The sequence below is a fragment of the Malus sylvestris genome, chromosome 15 (assembly GCF_916048215.2).
Source record: "Malus sylvestris chromosome 15, drMalSylv7.2, whole genome shotgun sequence".
Classification (NCBI taxonomy): Eukaryota; Viridiplantae; Streptophyta; class Magnoliopsida; order Rosales; family Rosaceae; genus Malus; species Malus sylvestris.
Window position 1 is genome coordinate 6,287,178 of NC_062274.1, and position 24,510 is coordinate 6,311,687.

Consider the following 24,510-nt stretch of genomic DNA (forward strand, 5'->3'; position numbering starts at 1 on the left):
AATCCTATTGAAAAGGTCAGTGAGCCATGTTATACCTGTCTCTCCCAAAACTTTCCACACTTCGATTGGTATATCGTCTGGGCCTACTGCTTTTCTATGCTTCATCTTCTTCAAAGCTACAACCACTTCTTCCTTCCGGATTCTACGATAAAAAGAGTAGTTTCTACACTCTTCTGAGTTACTCAACTCCCCTAAAGAAGCACTCATTTCATGTCCTTCATTGAAAAGATTATGAAAATAACATTTCCATCTGTCTTTAACCGCGTTCTCTGTAGCAAGAACCTTTCCATCCTCATCCTTGATGCACCTCACTTGGTTTAGGTCCCTTGTCTTCTTTTCCCTTGCTCTAGCTAGTTTATAGATATCCAACTCTCCTTCTTTGGTATCTAGTCGCTTATACATATCGTCATAAGCCGCTAACTTAGCTTCTCTCACAGCTTTTTTCGCCTCTTGCTTCGCTTTTCTATACCTCTCACCATTTTCATCGGTCCTATCCTTGTATAAGGCTTTACAACATTCCTTCTTAGCCTTCACCTTTGTTTGTACCTCCTCATTCCACCACCAAGATTCCTTTTGGTGTGGGGCAAAGCCCTTGGACTCTCCTAATACCTCTTTTGCTACTTTTCGGATACAACTAGCCATGGAATCCCACATTTGGTTAGCTTCCCCCTCTCTATCCCACACACACTGGGTGATTACTTTCTCTTTGAAAATGGCTTGTTTTTCTTCTTTTAGATTCCACCATCTAGTCCTTGGGCACTTCCAAGTCTTGTTCTTTTTTCTCACTCTTTTGATATGTACATCCATCACCAACAAGCGATGTTGATTAGCCACGCTCTCTCCTGGTATAACTTTGCAATCCTTACAAGTTATACGATCCCCTTTCCTCATTAGAAGAAAATCTATTTGTGTTTTTGACGACCCACTCTTGTAGGTGATCACATGTTCTTCTTTCTTCTTAAAGAAGGTGTTGGCTAAGAAGAGATCATATGCCATTGCAAAATCCAAGATAGCTTCCCCATCCTCGTTTCTCTCCCCAAAACCATGGCCACCATGAAAACCTCCATAGTTGCCTGTCTCCCTGCCCACGTGTCCATTTAAATCTCCTCCTATAAATAACTTCTCCGTCTGAGCAATTCCTTGCACCAAGTCTCCAAGGTCTTCCCAAAATTTCTCCTTCAAACTCGTATTCAACCCTACTTGAGGTGCGTACGCACTAATCACATTGATAAGTTCTTGTCCTATTACAATCTTGATTGCCATGATTCTATCTCCTACCCTCTTGACATCTACAACATCTTGTGTCAAGGTCTTGTCCACGATGATGTCAACACCGTTTCTCGTTCTATTTGTGCCCGAATACCATAGTTTAAACCCTGAGTTTTCTAGATCATTTGCCTTACGACCAACCCACTTAGTTTCTTGTAGGCACATAATATTTATCCTTCTCCTTACCATAACTTCTACTACTTCCATAGATTTTCCCGTCAAGATTCCTATATTCCACGTTCCTAAACGCATTTTGCTATCTTGAACTCTACCCTTCTGTCCTAGCTTCTTCACCATTCCCCGTCTAATAGGATCAAAGTACTTCTTTTGTGTGTCCCGTGTAAAGTTGATAGGAGCATATGCTCCCAAACAACTTTGAGTGGAGTCGTTCGAAAAGAAGTTTCTATAGCCCCCTTGCTCATTTAACACTGCATCCGCGTGCCGATAGAGATACAACGACCCTTGCTCACTTATCACTGTGCTCGGGCCACACAGCGCGCCACTTATGGGTGACGCCCTAGCTTTAGCGCGATTTCGTTCTGGATTCATTTTCATAAGGATTCGACGTAATCATGGAGTGCCGGGTGTCGACTACCTGACGCCCTCCCCCTCCTCCTTTATCCGGGCTTGGGACCGGCAATGTAAGATAAACTTACACGGCGGAGTTACAATTGTATCTACATTCTTTCTAAAAATTTCCCGACCTTGCCTACCGTAAACAAGCAATCCCTGTAATCAAGTAGAGGCAGGCAATAAGGACAGCATGTACTTATTTCAACCCAAAACGGAAGCAAGTATAGTTCTAAGAAAGATAAGAATAAGCGATAATCAGCACAGCATTCTGCTTCCCAAAAGGATGACCGGGCATTGCCAAAGATTTTAGTCAATGAAACTAATTAGGAAGTTATCTTTGGCGACAAACAGAGAACATGGAAAACATTTACGATGAAGCAGGGATGGTTAGCACGGTTGGGTACAGCGCCCTCGTTACAAAGGGAAGAAACACATCTAGGTCTAAGCCAAATGCAAATTCCGTGTGTACAATGAAGATTACTGGGTAACTACAAGTGAGAAAAATATGGAAACACATTCAACAGAAGACTAAGCTAATATCTCTACGTGAATACAATTCTTCGGTCATCAGATTGAACTTGCAAAATGAAATTCAGAGGGGAGAAAAGATAAACCTGCAAGAAAACCCCAGGAGAGAATTCCGAAACAATGCCATCTTTCGAAATCAACACTATTCGTCAATAAAGAAATGCTATAAAAAGTAACACTAGGGCCCGGAGCAACAATAAATACAAAAGTTTTTAAACAAATCAATCATAAGCAAAAATCACGTTGGCGAAAATAAATGGAAACACATTTTAGAGCATAATATCCTCATAATGACTAATGAAGGAAAGAACTTACCCTTCCAGTGGCTATCACTACTTTCACACCCCTTGATGAGACCTCTTTGAGAGCTTTCGCAGTTGTTAAACTTATTTGATTTCTGCTGTTGACAAGGGTACCTTATATATCAAGAGAAGAATATATATAGTTCATTATAAGCTTAATGCACAGCACAATGAAGGCGCAAGATACATTAGCCGCCAACTTCCCATCCATATCACAGGAAATGCATCTGAACTTTGGTTTATAAAACCACAGGCTGCCTTCTCTCTCCCTGTCTTTTAACAAATCACCAGTAAGATTATCTCACTAAAACTTGTATTAGCAAATCCAATGACGAAAGATGTGAAACTTAAAAAATTTACCATCTAGTTTTCCTCATGGGGATTTGCATGGGTTTAGGCATCATGTGCACTTTGAATTAGTCCTTTCCCCTTCCACCCATGACTCTTTAAAAGAAGCTCTCCTCCTCCTCCATTTCCACTTCGGCCTCTTCACTAGTCTCATGATCAAATCCTAGTAAAAGAAGCTCTCCTCCTCCTCCTTCTTCTTCAATGATACCAATTCCAATCTACAGACTCATATGCGTTACTAATGAAACCGACTTCTCCCCCAAAGACCCCACAGTATGGATATGAATGTGAGTTCTTTGGATGGGCCTTCTTCTGCACACAGTCGCTTCACAGAATCACAAAATATCCTTCGAGTTTGTCAGTTGAGATGATGGGGTCTATGTACAACCACAACTAAACCTCCGATTTCTGAAAGTGAAAGCACATTAAACTTCATGTTTGCGGAATTAGCGAAAGCACATAAAACAATATACACCATGCTCAACAATATAAAACATGAGCAATGGAAAAGTTCCCTCAAATAATTTTTATATTCTCAAGTCAAATGATATGTACTGCAATTCTTCATTTATCATTATTGTTTTCAAAACAACTACTGCCTATTGGTTTCCATGAACGAGATAAAGAAAAGAAGGAAGCAGAACTCATACCAGAAAAATTCATATTTGCAAGGTGCTGGGCACATCATGTGCATGCACCCATGGTTTCGGTTTCAATAGGTGGACTGCACTTTGGACATGGCTTGAAATTGGCTTGTATCTCACTGCTGAACTGAGACTCTGCGGGAGTACGCCCACAAACTTTTGCGCAGTTACTGTTCTACACCTCATCCGTATCTTCTCATTCATGGCCTCAAAGCAGTTGTTACTCCCTCAGCAGTGTCCATAAAGACTAGTTTCTGTATATCGATAAGGTCTGCGTCATTACAAGAACCATAGGATATTAATTCAATCATATGAGACCATGTAGTATGAACTCGAGACGCTACACAATGGCCTTCCAACGAAAACCTCATTCTTCTATTAACAAATTTGAAATGATATGATACTAGTTCATCAGTTCAGTTTTGAAAGCCAAGCTCATGCATTATTCACGTGGGCATATATTGACACGTGATGATCAATCATTATTCACGTGAATGTTACATCACTAGTTAACAGCTGACTTAACAGTCATCTTAACGGATATATGATACTGTTCCAGACTTATGAACTTTATGTATTAAATGTTGAAAAACTTTATAGTAGTAAACTAAGGTTAATCCTATTATAAATGTGGAGACAATCCAAAGTCCAAGTCCCTGAGAAGAGGGGCTGATTTGGTATTGCTGTGCTTTGAAAAAAAAGTGCTGTGAGAATAAGCGGCTGTGAAATAAATCAGCAGAGTGTTTGGTAAACTTTTTTGTAAAAGTGCTTTTGGAAAAAAAAGCAGTCTAATATTTGTAAAAGTGCTTTTGGAAAAAAAAGCAGTCTGCTCCATGTGCTTTGAAAAAAAGCCAGTTTTCCAAAGCTACAAATAGCAGTTTCAGTTTTTTCCTTTGATTTCAGCTTATTCTCACAGCAGCTTCCAAAATAAGCTCTTTTTTTTCAGTTTACCAAACACCTAAAACCCTCACAGCTTTTTTTCATGGGTGCTTTTTTTTTAAGCACCTCACTCCCAAACTGGATTGAGGTGATTTTAAAAAAAGCCACTGTGAAAAAAAGCTGAGGGTCATTTTTGTGTTTGGTAAACTGAAAAAAAAAGGGCTTATTTTGGAAGCTGCTATGAGAATAAGCTGAAAATCAAAGGAAAAGCTGAAGCTGCTATTTGCTGCTTTGAAAAAAAGCCAGTTTTTTCAAAGCACACGGAGCTACAGTGCTCCTTTAATGAAAAGACACACTATCATCCTGCTTTTTTTTCCAAAAGCACTTTCACAAAAAAGTTTACCAAACACTCTACTGGCTTTATTTCACAGCCGCTTATTCTCACAGCACAGCCGCTTATTCTCACAGCAGCTTTTTTTCAAAGCACAGCAATACCAAACCAGCCCAGGTCTTACCGTTGGAAGCCACAGCCGGTGGGCGCAAACGAAGGTTTGCTAGTTGTATATCTTAATTGACTAAAAACTTATTCCCAGTGGCTCGTTCAGTTCATTGCTCTCTGAAGCTTATTCCAGCTTTAGGATGAAGGGATTTTTACTCATAGAGTTCCATGACTCCGCGGATTATATAGGAACAGAACATGCACTAGTTGTAGACATTGAAATAAAACCGTTGGGAACTACGATTCCCCTAGCAAATTATTTTTAAATTATAAGGGTTATGCAAGTAAGCGTTTAGGAATTCACTAGTATGTATAAGTACCTGCAACAACGCTGCGGGTTTTAAAAACATATGAAACATGTAAAAGGTTTGATACATATTTACAACCATATTACATGATGGCATCTACATTCCTGTTTACAACTATATTTACACTTTGATCAGCATTTCTAAATTCCTCGATCGTCACTATCAGTTGCCTTAACACTCTAATCAGCACTTCTAAATTCCTCGATGGTCACTATCAGTTGTCTTAACGTCCGATTTGGTTTCCGTTCAAAGATTAAACGTAACATTCTCCATTTCTCGGCAGTTCTTCCTTGTTCTTTTCATGTCTGACCCCTTCGTTGGCATCTTCTTTTTCTCCTATATGAAAGGCAACCGTTCTACTAATGCTTAACACAATGGTGGATAATCAATAGTGAACTTATATTCTGACATACAAATGCAGAGTGGAATAATGTGAGTGCCCTAAGGGAAAGCTCATCAATATTAATACTGACATATGTTAAGAGCAACATATGAGAAGTAGAATTATTGAATTGCTCATCTCCCTAGTAATCTTCTACCACAATTCTCACCATGCAAGTATGAATAAAGGTTGACGGAAATATACACCTGCTGCTGAATTATACACTGAGAGAAACAATAAGCATAAATATAGGAAAAGATTTATAAGATCTTCGAAAAGTGTGGAGAAATACGTACCTATGCATGTATAGCACTTTTCTTGAAATGGTTGCAGAACCAATTCAATCAACAGAAAGGTATATCCAATTTCTAACACCCCAGCCACCATTATCACTTTTATCTCAAATATTCACGTAGTGCTTCTTTCTTTCAATTTCATTTAATTTGCTCTAAGGGAACTTCTTTATCTTTATGTAGTTATAAATCTATAGTTTCCACATCGTGCTCGCTTCATTTGTGTGTGTGTGTGTGTATGCTCCTTGCATTGAACAATCACTTGAATTAGTGAACTTTTCATGTCTACATTTATTTTCTGGACTTGCATACTCCTACAATAGGCTTATCATGTCTAAAGAGTTATGCGAGATCCATTTATGTTAATTTTCAATTAACCATTTTCGTAAGAATGCCTGTGTTATTTCCCCACTTTGTTGGAGTCTTGAAGAACTAAATCGCATATTCATATCTAAATTCTCACAATGACCAACCAACAAAATAATAGAAAGATAGAGCACAAAGACCAATCAACATGGAAGCAAGAGTCATTGAGTCCTTGTTAATAAGAAGACATAAATACCTCTGTTTCTTTTGCTCATCAGGCATCCAATATTTATCCCACCATGTTATAAACTGGATAACACTTACAAATAAGTAAAGTCCTGGCATGTTGCTCCCTAAGCAATACCAAGTCCATCAGTCTGCACAAATCCTTCTCCTGCAGAAAACACAACTCAATTGAACCATTACGTTTGATAAATTAGTGAGGCCTTTAAAGCAGAAACTGACTATTCCCTACCTGTTCACTTGAAAGAGATTTTTTTGGTAATCACCTGCAACAGTACATAAACACCATCAAATTCCAAATAAGTACAGAATAACAGAGCTAAAACTTATTTGAAAGAACTAACCAACAACAAAATCATATGATATATTGAAACTATGATATTTGCATAGAACAAACCTAACGGATAAACACAATCACACAAACAGCACAAAATTCAGCAATTTTCAAACCAAATATCACACAATATAATCGAATAACGCAAATAGCTTAATCCCCAACTTTTGCTACGTAATATATTCTACATGAACCTATCCTTTGTTCCTTATTGAGATAACTCTGTCATCTAAAAATTCACTTTCTTTATCAAATTCAACATCTGGGTAATTATCATAGATTGAAAAAAAGGTACTCACATCGAGACGGAGATCATTCAGAATTTTCACAAAGTAGTCATATGGAAGATCAAAGATGTCCGCACAGGAAATAACAAAACTGAAAAAAATCAAACTTTAAACTACAACTACATTAAGCAATGACAATAACTAAAGGTTCAAAATTTGACTTATAGGATCGAAATTCGAAATGGGAAATGGAAGCTTACGGCTAATTCTTGGAGGAAAGATTGAAAATTTGGACCATTGGGTTGGAAGGATTTGGGGGAATCTCACTCTGCGAGGGAGGAGGAGGTAGTGGGGGATTTGGAAGGGAGGGTTTTAGGGAAATTGGAGGGTTTTAGGGAAGAAGAAGAAGAAGAAGAAGAAGAAATAGAATCAGATGAGAGCTGAGGTGCGGTAGAACTGTGGTAGCGGTGGTTGAAAGTTGAAATTTGAAAGAGATCCGGTTTAATTTTTTTTGCGTTGAAGCGGTGAGCGACGGAAAAAGGTGGAGGAAGCTGGGAGCCCCACGTGTCACAAAATTCATGTCCAATTGACCGCAAGACAAATGGGCAAAGTTGGAATAATAGCAAAATAATTGGGGGTAAAACCGGAAACCCATTGTGTCTAAGCTACAGTGATTCTCCCACCGGTTTTAGTATATACTAGAAATTGCTGTCCACGCGTTGTTGTGGGATTAGAAACTGTATGAAGGATTTTATTTGGAAGATATGAAAGATAGTGTCATAGAAAGTTAATACTATTTAGATTGAGAAATTTTTTACATACAAAAGATTTTATCATATAGTGAAATGAAAAGTAGTAATACTTATTGTAATACAGATAATTTGCATTTGTAAAGTGTAATGAACATAAAAACTCATTTCGACAAATACTGTCTTTACAGCGTACTGGGTTATCTGATAAGATATATTACAATCTACCTAACAAACCAAAATCCACAAATGTTTGAAAAGGTAAAAAAGGAAAAGTGTTCATCACTAACATTGAAGTGAAAACACTAATAAAATCCAGGTTTTGGATATACCAATTAAAAAACGCTTCCCATTTTGGATTGTCATATGTTGTCACAGAGCCGCAACAGTGTCATTAAGATCACAATGAAACTGATTCTCGATTTATCATAGGTCGCATCCAAAGGCAGTCATATTCTAATGACAATATGAACGAAATAGATAAAATTAGAGCATAATAAATAAAGAAAGAAAGAGAAAAGTTTCTTACACTCAATATGTTGAAGTGATTAGCAGATTCATTCAGAACAATATCTTAAATATTTGTTCAAATTAATCTCATGAAAATAAAAAGTTTAGATGATACTACAACCATTGAATGGCTAGGAGTACAAATTCATCGAAAAGACCGAAAATAATATATGAGTGCAATTTGTTCTTGGGGGCCTGGTTCACCGCAGCAATCGCCGAGAGAGAGAGAGAAGGAAAAGGGAATGCTTAAGAAGGGATTGAATAAGCCCTTCGCAGCGGTCGAATTCCCAGCTATCGCCACGTGGTCCTCCCGCTCTGGCTTGTGTCTAAGATTTTCAAAATTTAGGGCGTAATTACCCGTTGCCGTGTAGATTTATAGTCTTGTGAATCTCACCGGAACTCCGAAAATCGACGGTGCAGGAAAGTTAGTGTTTTCTGGTAAAAGCTTACTCGGATGAGCATATTTGGTATGAGATTGCTACTGTCACCGACCGTGAACGTTAGAACGTGGTCAGTGACAACCAAGGTCTTAAATGCCGATATCGCCGATATTATCGGTTTTTCGCGTTACCGATATTTTAATAGGTATCTAATTAGTTTTCGTCAAAATATCGTGATATTATCGATAATATCGCTCTCTCTCCGTCGTCGGAACGGCAGCCGAGCTCCGTCGTCGTAGCTGCCAAGATCTGCGCCTCTCACAGGTGGTGATGGTGCTCGCCGGAGTGTGCGCCACTGTGGTGGAGGTCACGGTGGGGTGGGTGTGGTGTGTCTCCACTCCGCTCACTCGCTCCCTGTCTGTTCTTTCTGCGGTGGTGAACGAAGGGCAGTGCAGCAGATCGAACTAATTTGAGCTTCACACTAACACGGAGAGAGAGATCCGAGACTTACCTAACCGGAAAATCAAAGAAGACTCGCCGAAAAGTTATGGGCTCCGCCATTCTCACAGAGGCGGGAGAGAGAAGACTGATGATGTGTTCCTCGATCTGCTCAAGTCGAGCAGATGGTGCTGATGCATGTGTGTGTGTGGTCACAGCAAGAGAGGGAGAGAGGTAAGAGGGTTTCGAGAGAGAGAGACAGTGCAGAGAAGAGAGAGAGAGTTGAAGTGAGTGAGAAGGAAATGGGGTCTTGGGGTAGGGGAGAGACCCACGTAGTGGGTTCTTTGTATTTTAAAAAGTTGTCCAAGTTTGAGATCCACCCACACTACGTGGGTGTTTTATAATTTTAAAAGTTTGAGATATATTATATATATATATATATATATATATAAAGGTTATATAAATATAAATTATGAATTATTTAGTTGAAAGGCAGGAGAAAACAAAAGAAAAAAAGGAAAAGAAAATAAGAAAGAAAAAAAAAACACAAAGGGGATTCAAATCCCTCCATTTGTCAACCACACACCTAGACCTTATCCAACTCGCTATAGATATGTTTGTAATTACATATTCAGCCTGTAATATTTATTTGGTTGTTAAGATGTCTGCAAGGCTTGCAAGCTAATATTTATTATCTAGGAAAAATTTCTATATTTAAAAAAACACCAAGGGGATTCGAACCCCTCCCATTTTACTCCTTCAACACCTTGACCACCATATCACTTATGTTTTTGTGAAAATATGCTAAAATACACTTACTCTACACATAGAGATGACGAAGATAGTGAAAATTTTGAACCTCATAGGAACTCTATGTGGTACTAAGTCACTCATGTATCTTACCATGCAATGTATAAAGTGTAAAATATTGTACTAATTCATTATATATAAATGATTATGGTGTGTTTAAACTTCTTTCATTAATTACTACATATTTTCTACACTCACAATGTTTGCCAGCTCGCTATATAATCAACTTAAATCAGTTAAATCCATCATGCAATGCATTTCCTTCCAATTTTTTGTGATAAACTAATAGATAATTGACTAAATAAACATCCTGCAAAGTTTCAATAAAAATTCCCAAGTTTTTCTTACAATTTCCGTGGTTTCCATACTATTTTTATCAATATCGATAATATACCGATATTTCCATCGATATTTCCGTGTTTTTGGACTACCGATATTTCTGATATCATCGATATTTAATACCTTGGTGACAACCACGCCAGGGGGCAATTTAGGACAGATCGGAACACCCGAAACCGAAAGGTCGGAACAAGATAAAATCTTCTGTGTTTAAAATGGATGTGGTCTCTCTCTCTCTCTCATCCCAATTATTATTTAACAAATATTAAGTTGATGACAACAAAATTAAGAAAAGTTAGGTTTGTTTGGTATTTTATTTGAAATTTTTTATTATTTTTCAAAACATTTATTGAAAACAATTTTCTTTAAAACTCAAAAACTTTATTGGTTTAAGATTTAAAATTTTTAAATCTTACGACTTAAACTAGACAAAAATATCTAAAAAGAGGGAGAAAGAGGAGATATGAGGAAAGAAAGTAAGAGATGATTGAAGGAAAAAGAAAGAAAAAAGAGGATCAGATGAGATAGAGAGGGAGGAGTGAAAGAAAGAATCGAGAAAATGAAGAGAACGGATTGGAGAAGAGAAAAAAAAAGGTAAAAAATAAAAAATAAAAGATGAGAGAAAGAAGAAAATAGAGAGAAAGATAGATTTGGAGTAAGAGAGGAGGAGGGAGAGAAAAGAAATGAGCGAGTTTAGATTTAAAAACTCTAAAAACTCACTTTTTATGTTTTTAAAGAATAGAATATATTTTTGAGTTAGTCTTGAGTTCAGTTTTTCAAATTAATCATACCAAACAAGTTTTTAAAGCTTAAAACTTGAAAAAAAAATTTGAGTTTAAAAAAGTTGGATTTAAATAGAGTATCAAATAGACCCTAAATTTATAAATACGTGCTAGTCAATAATTAACGTCACAAAGAGGTCACATTCATTTTATATGCAGAAGATTTAATCTCTATCGAAACTTGAATATTTTGAAAATACTTACAAAATTGAAAAGTGACGACCCAAAAATTGAGAACTGATACTCAAGTTAAAAAACCGGACTCGTACAAGTAATTTGTGCCGGAAGAAATCTCAAAATCAATCATACAATGCTATATGTGGAAATTTGTATATCTAGTTATCGTTGACTTCAATACTTACACGTACTTAATACAATCACTTATATCCAATTATCTTCGACTTTAATACTTACATGTACTTAATACAATCACCATCAACAATCAATGACGGTCACATTAAATACATATATTAATATGAAGAATATTTTTTATTTCAATACTTACATGTACTTAACACAATAACCATCGACGATCAGATGAAGATCACATTAAATATATATATTAATATAAAGAATACATGTCATTCCTTCAAATGATGATTATAATGAATACATTTAAGTATTTTAGTTAATCCGCTTGATATCATTTTTATATCAAAATCCATTAATTGAAAGAAAATTAGATGCAATGTTTTCTGGTAGAAAAAAAAGATGTGTACATATGTCCATAACTTTGAAATGAAATGAAACAGTTTTTTCTTCATGATAATTGATCTTTCTCATTGACACTCGAATTAAGGGCTGTTTTAGAATTGTGTACTTCTTTCTCATTGACACTCGAATTAAGGGCTGTTCTAGAATTGTCGTACTTTTTTTTTTTTTAAATGTAGCTTATTAAAAAATTTGAAACATTAAATGTGTTTAGTAAAACAAAAAAATTTATTTATTTATTTTCAAAAACTACTGCCAATGACAGTACCATGCTTCTAAAAAAAATGTTTGTTTTTTCGAAGCATAGTAATCAGCACTCATTTAATGAAATTTTCTAATAACAAGTATACCCTCACATGTTTTACAAAATTATAATTTTTGCCCCTATATTATTGTCTTTGACAATTATTATATGGCATTAAATATCATATCCTTTTTAGTCATTTAACATATTCAAAGCAATTTATATAAAAGTCTACCAAACACTCATACATTGCTTTTTTATTAAGAAAAACTAATGAAAAGAACTTAAAAACTTTGAGTTTTAATAATAAGGACAAAATAAAAGGTAAAGTGAATAGTACCATGTTTGACTTTTTAGTGTAAAAATGTGATTTTTCGTTAAAGTGAACAGTACCGTAAACTTTTCGTTAAAACTCCATTTTTATTAAGCACTTTTACAAAAAAAAAACTTTACCAAACATTCAACAACTTTATTTTATAACTGTTTATTCTCACAATAAAGCAAAAACAGTTTACTCCGGTGTAACTCTTTGCCACCTGAGGACAGGCTGGAGTGTAACTCTTAGAGCCTGTTTGGTATTCTGCTTGAATCCAACTTTTTAAACTCAAAAACAATTTTCAAGTTTTAGGCCTTAAAAACTTGTTTGGTAAGACTATTTTCAAAAACTAAACTCAAGACTAACTAAAAAATATAGTTTATTATCTAAAAACACAAAAGGTAAGTTTTTAGAGTTTTTAAACTTAAACTCACTCATTTCTTTTCTCTCCCTCCTCCCCTCTCACTCCAAAGCTATCTCTCTCTTTTCTTCTTTCTCTCTGCCCCTTCTCTTTTTTATTTTTTTAAACCCTTTTCGTCTCTCTTCCAATCCAATCCACTCTCTTCATTCTCTCGGTTTTTTCTCTCACTCATCTTCCTCTTTATCTCCTCTGATCCTCTCACTTCTTTCTTTTTTCTCCAATCATCTCTTACTTTCTTTCTTTCTCTCTCCTCTTTCTCTCTCGACCCACTCTTTTTGGATCTTTTTGTCCAATTTAAGTTGTAAGATTTAAAAATTTTAAATTGCATACCAAACAAGTTTTTGAGTCTTAAAGAAAATTGTTTTCAAGAAAAATTCTTAAGAAACGTTTTGAAAAATTATAAAAAATTTCAAATACGATACCAAAAAAGTCCTTAGCCACCCGCGGCAAACTAAGCGCAACTGTGCATTCAAACCAGCAACCATACGGTACCATGCGGTCAGCGGGAATGCCTGCACACAGAAAGCATTTAGATTAATAAAGTACTTTGGAAGCTAGAGCATAAAAATATCAGCTTAGCCAGCTGGGCTTTGGATTCGTCAGCATTAATCAACAAACCCGACTCATGAGGCTTGTAACGATGCTATCACTGTGACGTGAGAAAGGGGCCATATAACTTCCCTCACCTCCAAAGGGTAACGAAATAGGAAACCTTTGATGTAAACGAGGGGGAAGATCAGTTCTCTTTTCATCACCACCAAGGAAGAAGTCCATATATGCTAGCATTAAATCAGAAGTTGCGGCTACCTGACAGTATTTACATCAGAGGTTACAGGATGCAAAACCAAGTCCACATAATGCACGTAAATTAGTTTGAAGTACCCTTCTATCATATGAAGGGAATTAATCATAGACAATGTATACATTTAATTCACGACCCTCAACACTGAACCCATGAGGAAATTCAAACCTTAATCCCTCAATATAAAGCACGCGAACGTCAATACCTTAAGCAGGCAAGATCATACTCCGATTGGACAAATTCACGCAGACGTTGCAGTTTCAATCTTCGGCGCCACTGCTGCCATGACCATGCAAGGGGGTATGCAAGAACAGAGAGAATACTGTACAGTGCTCCCTCCTACCATTGATAAGTGGCTATGGAATTAATCTCATCAACAAATGTATCGAATGGCCCCTCATATCTGCCAGAGGGAATGCTATATTTCAAACTATAATCTTTCCGATTTGTTATAATGCAGACTAAGATCAATATTAAAGCTCCTTGAAATTCCAAGTGGATACAGAAATGAAAGTCTATAAATGATATATAAAAGTTAAAACTCACAATCTCTTTTATTTGTTCCGGAGGAGTGTGAGTCAAATGCCAAGGATCACCAAAAGTATTAGGACCCATAAAATATATCCGGTGCACATGGCTCTGAGACTCCACAGCCCTGTTTGTTTCTAAAACCTACAATATGAATACCACCTTATTAATATCAAAAGTGAAGGAAGAGAGAGAAAGAGAAAGAGGGACAGAAAGAGAGAGGTTCTGTTATACAAGAACAAACCTCATTCAATGACTCCAGTAAAGGGAAAGAGTGGTCGATTTGTGAGCCATGTTGAGTGGGAGCAGGGCCTGGTAATTCAAAAACACCAACCAATTTCAAACGTGCAACACTGTGCACCAAAGCCAACAGGATGAGGAGCCCAATCAGAAGAAGACTGAAAATCTAAGGCCCACCAAATGTGTAAATCAATTCTTCAAGAGCGGTATAACAGTGTGGTATGTGATATCTGTCTGAAATGCATTTGTAAGGACAAGGAGCCTCAGCAATACCACCTGATAAGATAACAAGGAATGGTTTCATGATACAAGAAGTTGCAAATAGTTTGGACGTGATTTCCGCAAGTAATGACTAATATGGTACGGGAGACAAAATTCAACAGACTACGAATCAAAGGACGTGATGCCATTAGAAACTCAAAGGCAGTACGCATTCTGGCTCCTAATATAGTAATAAATCACTAATGTTATAGAAGTACCTCAGACAGATATATAAATTGCATGAGGGGGAAGCTCAGTAGCAGGACAATGATGACAAAGTGCTCTATCAGACCAGAGAGCATTCTTATAAGTGCCAACTGGACATGCCTAAAAAAAGAAAGAAATAAGAGTAGCGGTCATTAGTGCAATAATATTACTGCCTACCGTACGACTCATTTCTTACTTATAGACTTATAATGAGTGTGAGTGTGAGTGTGTGTGCGTGCGCATGTGCGTTGTGAGAGAGAGAGAGAGAGAGAGAGAGAGAGAGAGAGAGAGAGAGAGAGAGAGAGAGAGAGAACCTCACAAAAGGTCCCATAAAGACCTTTTGGGCAAGCTTTACCCGTCACTGTTCCGTTTTCTCCAGCACCACCCTGGTCTCTACCCACCCCTCCCCTGCAGTACAGTTAAAAACCAATAAATTATTTGTTCCTTTCCCTTCCTTTTTTTTCTTCCTCAGAGAGTTGATCACAAAATAATACCCTTCCAAAATGATTTAAAGTGGCGTCCTAATCATAATAGTCCCTAAGTAAATATGAGCAAACTAGACAATACGAACCCTGCAAGGATGCTTCCGTCCACACTTGCAATGGGCTGATACACATCTCCAGTGGGAATATCTGACCAATGAAAGTGAATCCTTCCACCACCACCAATTGAACTACCAGGTCCATATCCCCCAACGCTTGAAAGAACAGCAGTCTCACCAAGGTCTAGTGTTCGCAAGAACAAAAGTATAGTTCCACCAGACCCACCCCCAGGGCCTTCAGTTGTATTATCAGCAAGGGCAAACTTTTTCCTTCACAGCAGTCCCTTCAAAACTTTACCAGCTGTCATCGAGCCTTCAACAGACAAACTTGACAAGGGATGTTCTAAAGAACCCATTACTGTTGGGAAAATACAGTGCATTACAATGGGAAAAAGAATTGGAAATGGTGACTTTAACTAAATTGAAGTGTAAAAGTATACAAGTCAAACATAAGCTTACCAATAATACCACCGCCAGCAGTTAAGCCAGCTGAAAAGTCATATCCACTTCCACTACCAAGTTCACAAGGAAACTTCGCACTCCCATATGAGATTCCATCCTTAACACAACTGCCATTATAACATGCAGCACCATCTTTACCTCCATGCCCACCACCACTGCCAATGCCATTTGCTTAATATGTTGCCACTGCCAATACCACCAGCACAACCTGCATGTATACGTAATTCAAGAAGGATTATCATTTCGAAGCATTAAAACTTTACATCATGTATTCCGGAGTTGGAATTTGGATAGGACGGTGGGATCCCAAAAATCTTATCCATTCCTGATGCACTTATTTCTCCAGAAGAATGGATAGCAATGGTCCTTGCCCGTTGAAAATGAACAACAGATCCTTTTATGAGGCCTTCAATAATAATATCCTCAACTCGGCATACCTGACAAAGAAAAGTAACAAGACTGTAAAGCTTGAATACACAAATTAACTAGTGAACCCCATTACTGCATCACTCAAGAGTACAGGACAGGGATGAGTTCATATCACAATCTTCAGGTGGATGAAGTAGCTCATAGGGACAATCTTCGTTTTCACAATAAAGCTTTGGTGTCCTATGAGAAATGAAGTAGCTCATAGGGACAATCTTCGTTTTCACAAACTTCCCCATTTATTTGTGAAGGTTGGGGAATAGGCTTTGTTGTTGTTGTTGTTGTTGTATTTGTGAAGGTTGGGGAAGAAGATTCAACAACAATAACCCAAGTCAAACTTACACAGAATCAGATGTGGCATTCTCTAAAGGACCACGCAAAACAGATCCAGGCCAAACCTTCATAAAGAAAAAGAAGAAATAAATAGTTATGGATTTTGGGGGGGGGGGCGGGCGGGCGGGCGGGAAATGGAATTTGCTAGCATGCTGCAGCACATAAATGATCCAAGATGATGGCTAATCAAATCCCTTGATATATTTCTGTTCAAAATGTTATGATTACATTAAACAACCAACTGATAAAAAAGAACGTAGTCCATTTACATAAGGAAACAGTATGAGAAGAACAAGCATATTCCATAAGCGCTCGCATGACCAGAACTGCTAATCAATTTTAGAACAGAAGAATAAACAGTTAAGCGACATACGTGTAAACAGAAGATTAGACATTGAGGCTATGACATCAAGGAAAACCACTCACATGAATAGCGTAGAATAGCAACAGAACCAGACGTTGTGCTTGAATCCCATCTTATGAAGTCACTTTCGGGTTTATTATGAATGCGAAATGAGGTATTTTGATAAATTTTAATTGCACTCCTTGCAGTGGTTGACAAAGAGAAACAAAAGAGCTCTCCATGAAGCTCTTGAGAATATCAAAGCGGAGCTTATGCTATTAGGGCTCCTATCTTTGCTTCTAACAATAGGACAAGACAGCATTTTAGATATATGTATATCGAAGGCTGTTGGAGCAACTTGGCATCCATGCAATAATAAGCAAGATGTCAGATCAGACAAAGGCAAAGATAAGAGTAGTGCTTCAGATGACAACTCCCGCAGAAGGCTTCCGATGTGAGCTGCTAGATATGACAAATGTGCAACCAAGGCACATTGTATTGTCCATACTTTTAGTTTTATAATACATTAGGGAGTATGCAATTAGTATTCATATAGATGGTTATTCGTGTTAACGATAAAAGCATCTGGTTTCCTCAAAATTTATTCTTAGTTGTAATAATGCTTTTGCTTAGTTGTTCATGTAAAAATGGAACATTATTTTGTACATATATCATTTTATATTCGTTTAATATTTCAACTTATGCTTATTAACTTGGTTATTGGTAAGGCTCTCCTAGAGGCAATGTTGGCGTGCAGATGATGAGGAATTAGGCGATGAGGAGGAGATGGTGAAGGCAAAGGACCAAAAGGCGTTGTCTGTTGGGATAATTGTTCCTCTGAATTCCCCGAGAAGTCTGCGATCACTATTTTTATGGTTTGTTCTTAAATTTCTCTTTTCCCCACTTAGTGGGATAAGGCTTTTATCCCTTGCAAGCACTGTACCATTTTGACCAAGACTTTCTCTACTCTCTATTTTCGACAGCCATTAATGAATCGCCATGAGGTTTCATTTCCCGCTTTTTATCAGTTCCATCTGCATCTTTTTTCAAGCCAAAAGAGCGGACTTTATACTACAGCATGAGAGAAAAACCTATGTACAACCAATTTTTTCAAAGGACCAGATATTACTTTATAAAGGTATCTTGATATCGCATAGAATTCGTAATGAATTTCAACTCACAATTGATAAGTTGTATTGGCTATTTCAACTCATAGATAGTTTAAAGTGTTTATGACGTAGGTAACTGTAATGTATATTGGGTAGATAGTTAATGAACGCCTTCAAGAGCATTCTGATTGGTTCCTTACGTATCTATGTAGTATCTAACTTTACAACTTTCTTTTGTATGATCTTGTCCTGTATTTCTTTGCTGTTGCACTAGATTTAACCTTAGTTCTTGACTAATGTCTGATGGTGGATTTGCAGCGCTTTTGTATGATTCATAGCTATTGCGGATTATAACAGCACTTCATTTTGATTTGTAAACAAACTATATACTTTATCTTTGTCTTGGGTTACAGTATAATGTTTAACGATTGAATTTGTAAGACGGTTTAGCAATTTTTTCAGAGACTTACTATTTCTGCTAGATGCTCAAGTATTATGTCATCTACTTTTCTACTTTCCCTTTTGTGTTTTTCCTCCGTTTAGTAGGGCTGATTACTTGAAACTATGATATTGATGACACAATACAATCTACAAATGAATGTTTCTTATAGCTATCCATATATAGTAAGCAAAGTTTGACTTCATTGATTCTTAGGTACTACGTTTTTTTAGTTGTTTTGTGTGGAAACCATTCATGTTTGTTGCGACTAATACATTCAATGCCCGTAGCAAAGCGCGGGCACATTTTCTAGTTGATATCTAAAACTGTGGCTCCACTCACTAGTTACTAATTCCGTCCAACCGATAAAGCCGCCACTCGAAACACAATAAAGACACCAGCAAAAAGTAAAGGAATGAATCAAACTAAAAAAGGGTAGGATTGTTCGGATTTACTCAGTTGCCCAATCCCTCTCCCCCGGAAATGGATAAAGACAAACACTTGAAACATATTACTAATGAATACTAAACTACAGATAGAGTTAGGATACAAGGAAGCACCAGCATTAAAGGCGTCTTCTGAAAGCAAGACCAGCTAGGATGTTACCTACCTGCAGAGTCCCCATGAGTGCAAAGCCATCCTTCGTCTTCCTTCCCAGAGTCCACCTAGAAAAGACCACATATATTACCATGAATTGATACGTGTTCTTCCAAGTTAAATCGCCAACATTTAGGAAAGGAAGCAGCCATTTACATCCAAAATTACCCATTTCCCCGACAGCCTATCACGGCATTCTCTGCAATAACTTTAAACACATTATATAATCCAGTAACAACCAAACATGCATGTGAGTCGGACAAAAGACTGATAGAAATGTCGCGAGTATTAAAAGTACTCATAAAGTAGGATGAATGTGCAACAAAAGAGATCCAACGATAATGAAACAGAAAGCCTAAATTATGACATAAGGTTAAAAGCAGGGACTACATTACTCATACCGTTGTTCTTTCATATAATGTAACTTCTCCAATCAATGATAAAACAATAAGACATCTCCAAAATCAAACCATATATATCCATAGACTTGAAGGGATACTGCAGAGAAGCAGAAGAAATAAATACAAATGTCTAACTAAAATTCATAAATTATATCCCCGTTGTTGCTTCTTGCTTGCTGCTGCTACTTTAGTAAGAATGAGCATTGGATTGGTCAAGTAAGACTAGGCTCTCCACAAAAGCATCCATGGAATTGTATTTCCATCCCTCTTCAACTCCGGAATATCTAACTCGTTTGGTCTTGAAATCCACCGTTAACAGACGTGTACAACCACTCTTAGTCGCCATGCTGAACACTTGTTCACCGTTTCTTTTAGAACCAACGGGGATGGGACAAGAGTCTGGCTCGTGCAAGGTTACGGTTAAATTAGTCCACGAGTCCGACACACCATACTGTTGCATGACCCATAACGTGAGATGACAAACTTCTATTCCCGATCTTGTGAGATCCCAATCGGCCTCAAGCAAGGCAAGGGAATCCTCCTCATGCACTGAAAGAATGGGACTGGGAGGGGGTCCTGATGGATTTCTCAGAGGTTCGGGCATCTCTACTTCGCCGAATGATTCCGTGAGCATATCAAAAGACACAATGACAAGTTGGTCAGACTTTCGGCCGCGGCGCAGAAGCCAATGCACAGCATCGTTGACGAAAACATGCCTAGGACGGGGGTTTCTTTGACACAGAGCAAAGCAACCAGAGCAAAGCAACCAGGAATAACAACAGAAGGACTAAGAGTCTTCCAAGAGCCCCTTGCCAAGGAGAAAACCTCAACCCCAAATGGGATGTCCCCGGCAGCACCGCCACAATAGAGATTACTGAAAATTCTCAAGACCTTATAGTCTCTGGTGCCGGAATCGTAGCCAAATGCAGAAGTGGGTATAACCCAATCATTCCTGTCTATGTCATAAACAGTATCGGGGATGGCAATGCTAGGAGGGGGTAAAGTCACAAACTTTCTAACAGAAGGATTCCAAATTAATGTGGGGACTTCGGGGGAGAAGTGGGTGTCATTAGCAAGGCATATGAGGCCGTTGCAAGTCCCCACCAGATCGTAACAGGGTTGTCGTACCCAGTGCACAAGCTCCCGCTTTACGTAGGGTTGTGAACAAGTAATTTCTTCGATTCTTGTTCCGCGACTGCGAGTAGTCGATTTGTAAGTCAAAGGAGTTATAATCTTGGTATTGCTACTATTAATGCTAAAGGAACCGGAAGACTCACCTCCAACAAATCTGGAAGAATCACCAGAAGCAGAAGCAGCAGGCTTATCCCAATACAACAAGTAACCATGGGAGCGGTTTCTTACTAGATGGAGACTGCAATCATCGTTGAGGCTGAGCCGGCGGCGGAGATGGGAGGCGATGAAGGACGGGGTTTGGATCAAATATTTCCATGACCTGCACACGGCGCTGCACTTGATTATAGATTTGACGGACGGCAACCTCAACAGGATTTCCCGTAGGATTTCTTCGGGGAATAAGTCGCAGCAGTATTGAAACTCCCCTAAGAATTTGAAGCTGGTGGTTTTTGCTTCAGGTAGATACTGAAAGGCGGCGGTGGCCAGGTGGTTCTTCAGAGTTCTACAGGACCGAAGAAGACGCCGCCGACGACAACGACCACTTAAAGTCTCATCCGCCGACGACTTAATCTTCTTCGTCGTCTTCAACTTCTTGAATGGAGATCTGGACAAGTACAACCATGTGAAGAAAATAAAACTTCTGAAGGATCCCATGATTGGCCGTGAGTTGTTGTTGGCGACGGTGGCCCTTCGACGACAAGACATGGCCGCCACCATTTCTGCGACTGCTTGTTGAGTTGTTTCAATGGAATTGAGGAATCTCAAACCCTAACTCTATTTTTAGTTTTACTTTACTTATTCTTTCCCAATCCGGAATTTGGATTAGTGGGTTTGGCTCGGAGTTTTTCCGCAGTGAATACAAAACGGGGCGGGGCGGGTTTACGAAATTAACGGGGCGGTACGGATCCAAAAGTGTAACCGGGCCCAGCCGGACCCGTTTCTCCCAATCCTACTCATTTACTGGAATGTAGGGCTGGGTTTGGTTCTCAGCGGTTCGGTTTTTTCTCAAAACCGAAACCGAACCGAAATTTTGGTTCGGTTAAAAAATTTTCGGGTTTTTCTCGGTTTGATTTTTTTTTTGGTTCGGTTTTTTCGGTTCGGTTTCGGTTTTTTCGGTTTCTTTTTTCTTTTTTCTTTTTTTTTCCTTCCCTCCTCCAAAAAATAAAAAAAAAATGGAAATATGAAAGTTCACATTCAAAGTCACTTCAGAGTCATCCACATGAAAACCTACAGGAATGAAATCAATTTTACACATCTAAAACAACACAAATACACGCTTGGACGTAATTTTCACCTAAGGTTTCCTCTTTACTAAAAGCAAAATTCCCCACGGAACCAATCACCTGTTCACTTTGAGTTTGCCTGGGGCTTTGAAGCCTGAATGTTTCAAAAGCTTGACAAGGTGAATCATCACCTGCGGTTTCCTCTTTACTGAAAGCAAAATTCCCCACGGAACCATTCACCTCTTCACTTTGAGTTTGACTGTGGTTCTGAGCATTGAATGTTTCAAAAATCGGACAAGGTGAATCCTCCTCATCTGATTCACTGATCTTCATCAACTCTTCGTAAGCCTCATTGTACGCATCTAAAGCTTCTCCCGATAAGTTCATGACTAGAGGCTTTGCCGTGGTTTTGCAATTAGCAACCCTAGAGCGAAAGCTGCAGAACCAAATCCTTAATCCAACATACCCAAAATAAATTGCAGAACCAAAATTTCTCACAAATTAATGAAACCTCAACTAATAGTGTTCATAACTGAAGTTACCCAAAACAAATTGCAAAACCAAAACCCATGAAATTGAAAAGCTACAGAACCCATGAAATTGAAAATAAATTTTGCAAAACGCATCAAATTGAAAACAAAATATGTAGAACAAACATGAGAGAAATTATTATAAGACTAACCTTGCAAAGGAATGAAGTAGTGGGTCGAGACTCGAAACAGCAAGAGGTCGCGGGTCACAGGTTATGGGGGTGAGAAACTGAGAGCAAATCAGTGACGACGAGTGAGACGGCAACACTTGCAGGTCGCTGTGAAGGAAGAAGACGAAGCGGAAGAGCGGTGGAGTTGGGAAGGAAGGAGACAGGGTCCATAGTACAGAGGAGAAGGATAAGGGAAAAAGGTCGCGCCATCGTGGGTTGCCTGAGAGATTGAGAGAGACAGAGCGATTGAAGTTGAAGACCCAGCGAGAGAGAGAGGAGGCTCGGCTGCGCAAGAGGGTTACTGGGTTAGGATTACACTGGAGGAGGCAAGGAACGAGAGAGAGAGGAGGGGAATGAAATAAAAATAAAAGGTATGGCTGCTAGTGGCTAGGGTTAAAGGGTTTTGTTGATTTCTCCAAAAAAATTAAAAAACTTCTCAGAAATCCTGGAGGTTCGAACCCGTGCATTGGGGCTTGAAAAGGTTCACCGAAACCAATGCACAGCATCGTTGACGAAAACATGTCTAGGACGGGGATCCTGCGACACATAGCAAAGCAGCCAGCAACACAAGGACTTCTTCCAGGAGCCCCTTGCCAAGGAGAAAACCTCAACCCCAAATGGGGTGTCCCCGGCAGCACCGCCACAGTAAAAATTACTCAAAATTCTCAAGACCTTACAGTCACCGGTGCGGGAATCGTAGCCAAACCCCGAAGTGGGTATAACCCAATCATCCCAGTCTGTGTCATAAACAGTATCGGGGATGGCAATGCTTGGAAGGGGTAAAGTCACAAACTTTCTAACCGAAGGGTTCCAAATTAATGTGGGGACTTCGGGGGAGAAGTGGGCGTCATTAGCAAGGCATATGAGGCCGTTGCAAGTCCCCACCAGATCGTAACAGGGTTGTGAACAAGTGATTTCTTCGATTCCGCGACCGCGAGTAGTCGATTTGTAAGTCAAAGGAGTTATAATCTTGGTATTGCTACTGTTAATGCTAAAGGAACCGGAAGACTCACCACCAACAAATCCGGAAGAATCACCAGAAGCAGAAGCAGCAGGCTTATCCCAATACAACAAGTAACCACCAATGTGGGAGCGGTTTCTTACTAGATGGAGACTACAGTCACTGTTGAGGCTGAGCCGGCAGCGGAGATGGGCGGCGATGAAGGACGGGGTTTGGATCAAATATCTCCATGACCTGCACACGGCGCTGCACTTAATTATAGATTTGACTGACGGCAACCTCAACAGGATTTCCCGTAGGATTTCTTCGGGGAATAAGTCGCAGCATGTTGGAATGCATGCAAGTCATATCTTTTGTTAAAATGCATGCATGAAATAAACATGTTGGATGACTAGTGAAGTTAGGCTAGTCAACATTCTTTGTGTAAATTAGGCAAGTTAGGAAATTAGGCAAGTTAGGCAAGTTAGGCAAGTTAGGCTTATGTCTACTTTCTTTTCCTATATATATGTTTCATCTTGTAATTGTTTTGATATGAAATACACATAAAAAATTCAACATGGTATCAGAGCAGGAACTCAAAATTCCTGGCTCTGTTGATCGTTTCCGCTAAGTTTCTTTTACTCTAAGCCAAGATGGCTGGAGAACATTTACTCTAAGCCAAGATGGCTGGAGAACATTTACTCTAAGCCAAGATGGCTGGAAAGCATTTACTCTAGGCCAAGATGGCTGGAGAACATTATGAAGCTGAGAGCTTGATGGATGCTTTAGCTCTACCTAACGTTGTTCAAGTTTGTGGCACGAAGCCATTATTCTTTGTTTGCGGCACGAAGCCATTACTGTTTGTTTGCGGCACGAAGCCATTTCAAGTGGGAATTTGGTAACATGACGCAGCAAGAAGCAAAGCGTTACTTTTACTAAACCTCTTCCTACGGTTTAGTTCATGCGCATTCTGTCCAAGCTTGGCTCAA

At 38.6% G+C, this 24,510-nt stretch overlaps 1 protein-coding gene, 1 long non-coding RNA gene and 1 pseudogene across 2 annotated transcripts; all 3 read right to left on the reverse strand.

Annotated features, from left to right (window-relative positions):
• Positions 1–1,936: 1,936 nt before the first annotated feature.
• LOC126603860 (uncharacterized) lies at positions 1,937–3,943 on the reverse strand. Its single transcript, XR_007616419.1, has 3 exons — positions 3,671–3,943; positions 2,457–3,428; positions 1,937–1,998 (listed from the first exon to the last, which is right to left on the reverse strand). It is a non-coding gene; the product is annotated as an uncharacterized LOC126603860 (long non-coding RNA).
• Positions 3,944–13,124: 9,181 nt separating this feature from the next.
• Positions 13,125–16,694, reverse strand: LOC126603851 (uncharacterized; annotated as a pseudogene).
• Positions 16,695–19,236: 2,542 nt separating this feature from the next.
• On the reverse strand, positions 19,237–21,418 carry LOC126603856 (uncharacterized). The gene is made up of 2 exons (XM_050270849.1): positions 20,802–21,418; positions 19,237–19,322 (listed from the first exon to the last, which is right to left on the reverse strand). The coding sequence occupies exons 1-2, from the start codon at positions 21,373–21,375 to the stop codon at positions 19,288–19,290; spliced, it is 609 nt and encodes a 202-aa protein (XP_050126806.1). The 5' UTR covers positions 21,376–21,418; the 3' UTR covers positions 19,237–19,287.
• Positions 21,419–24,510: the final 3,092 nt, after the last annotated feature.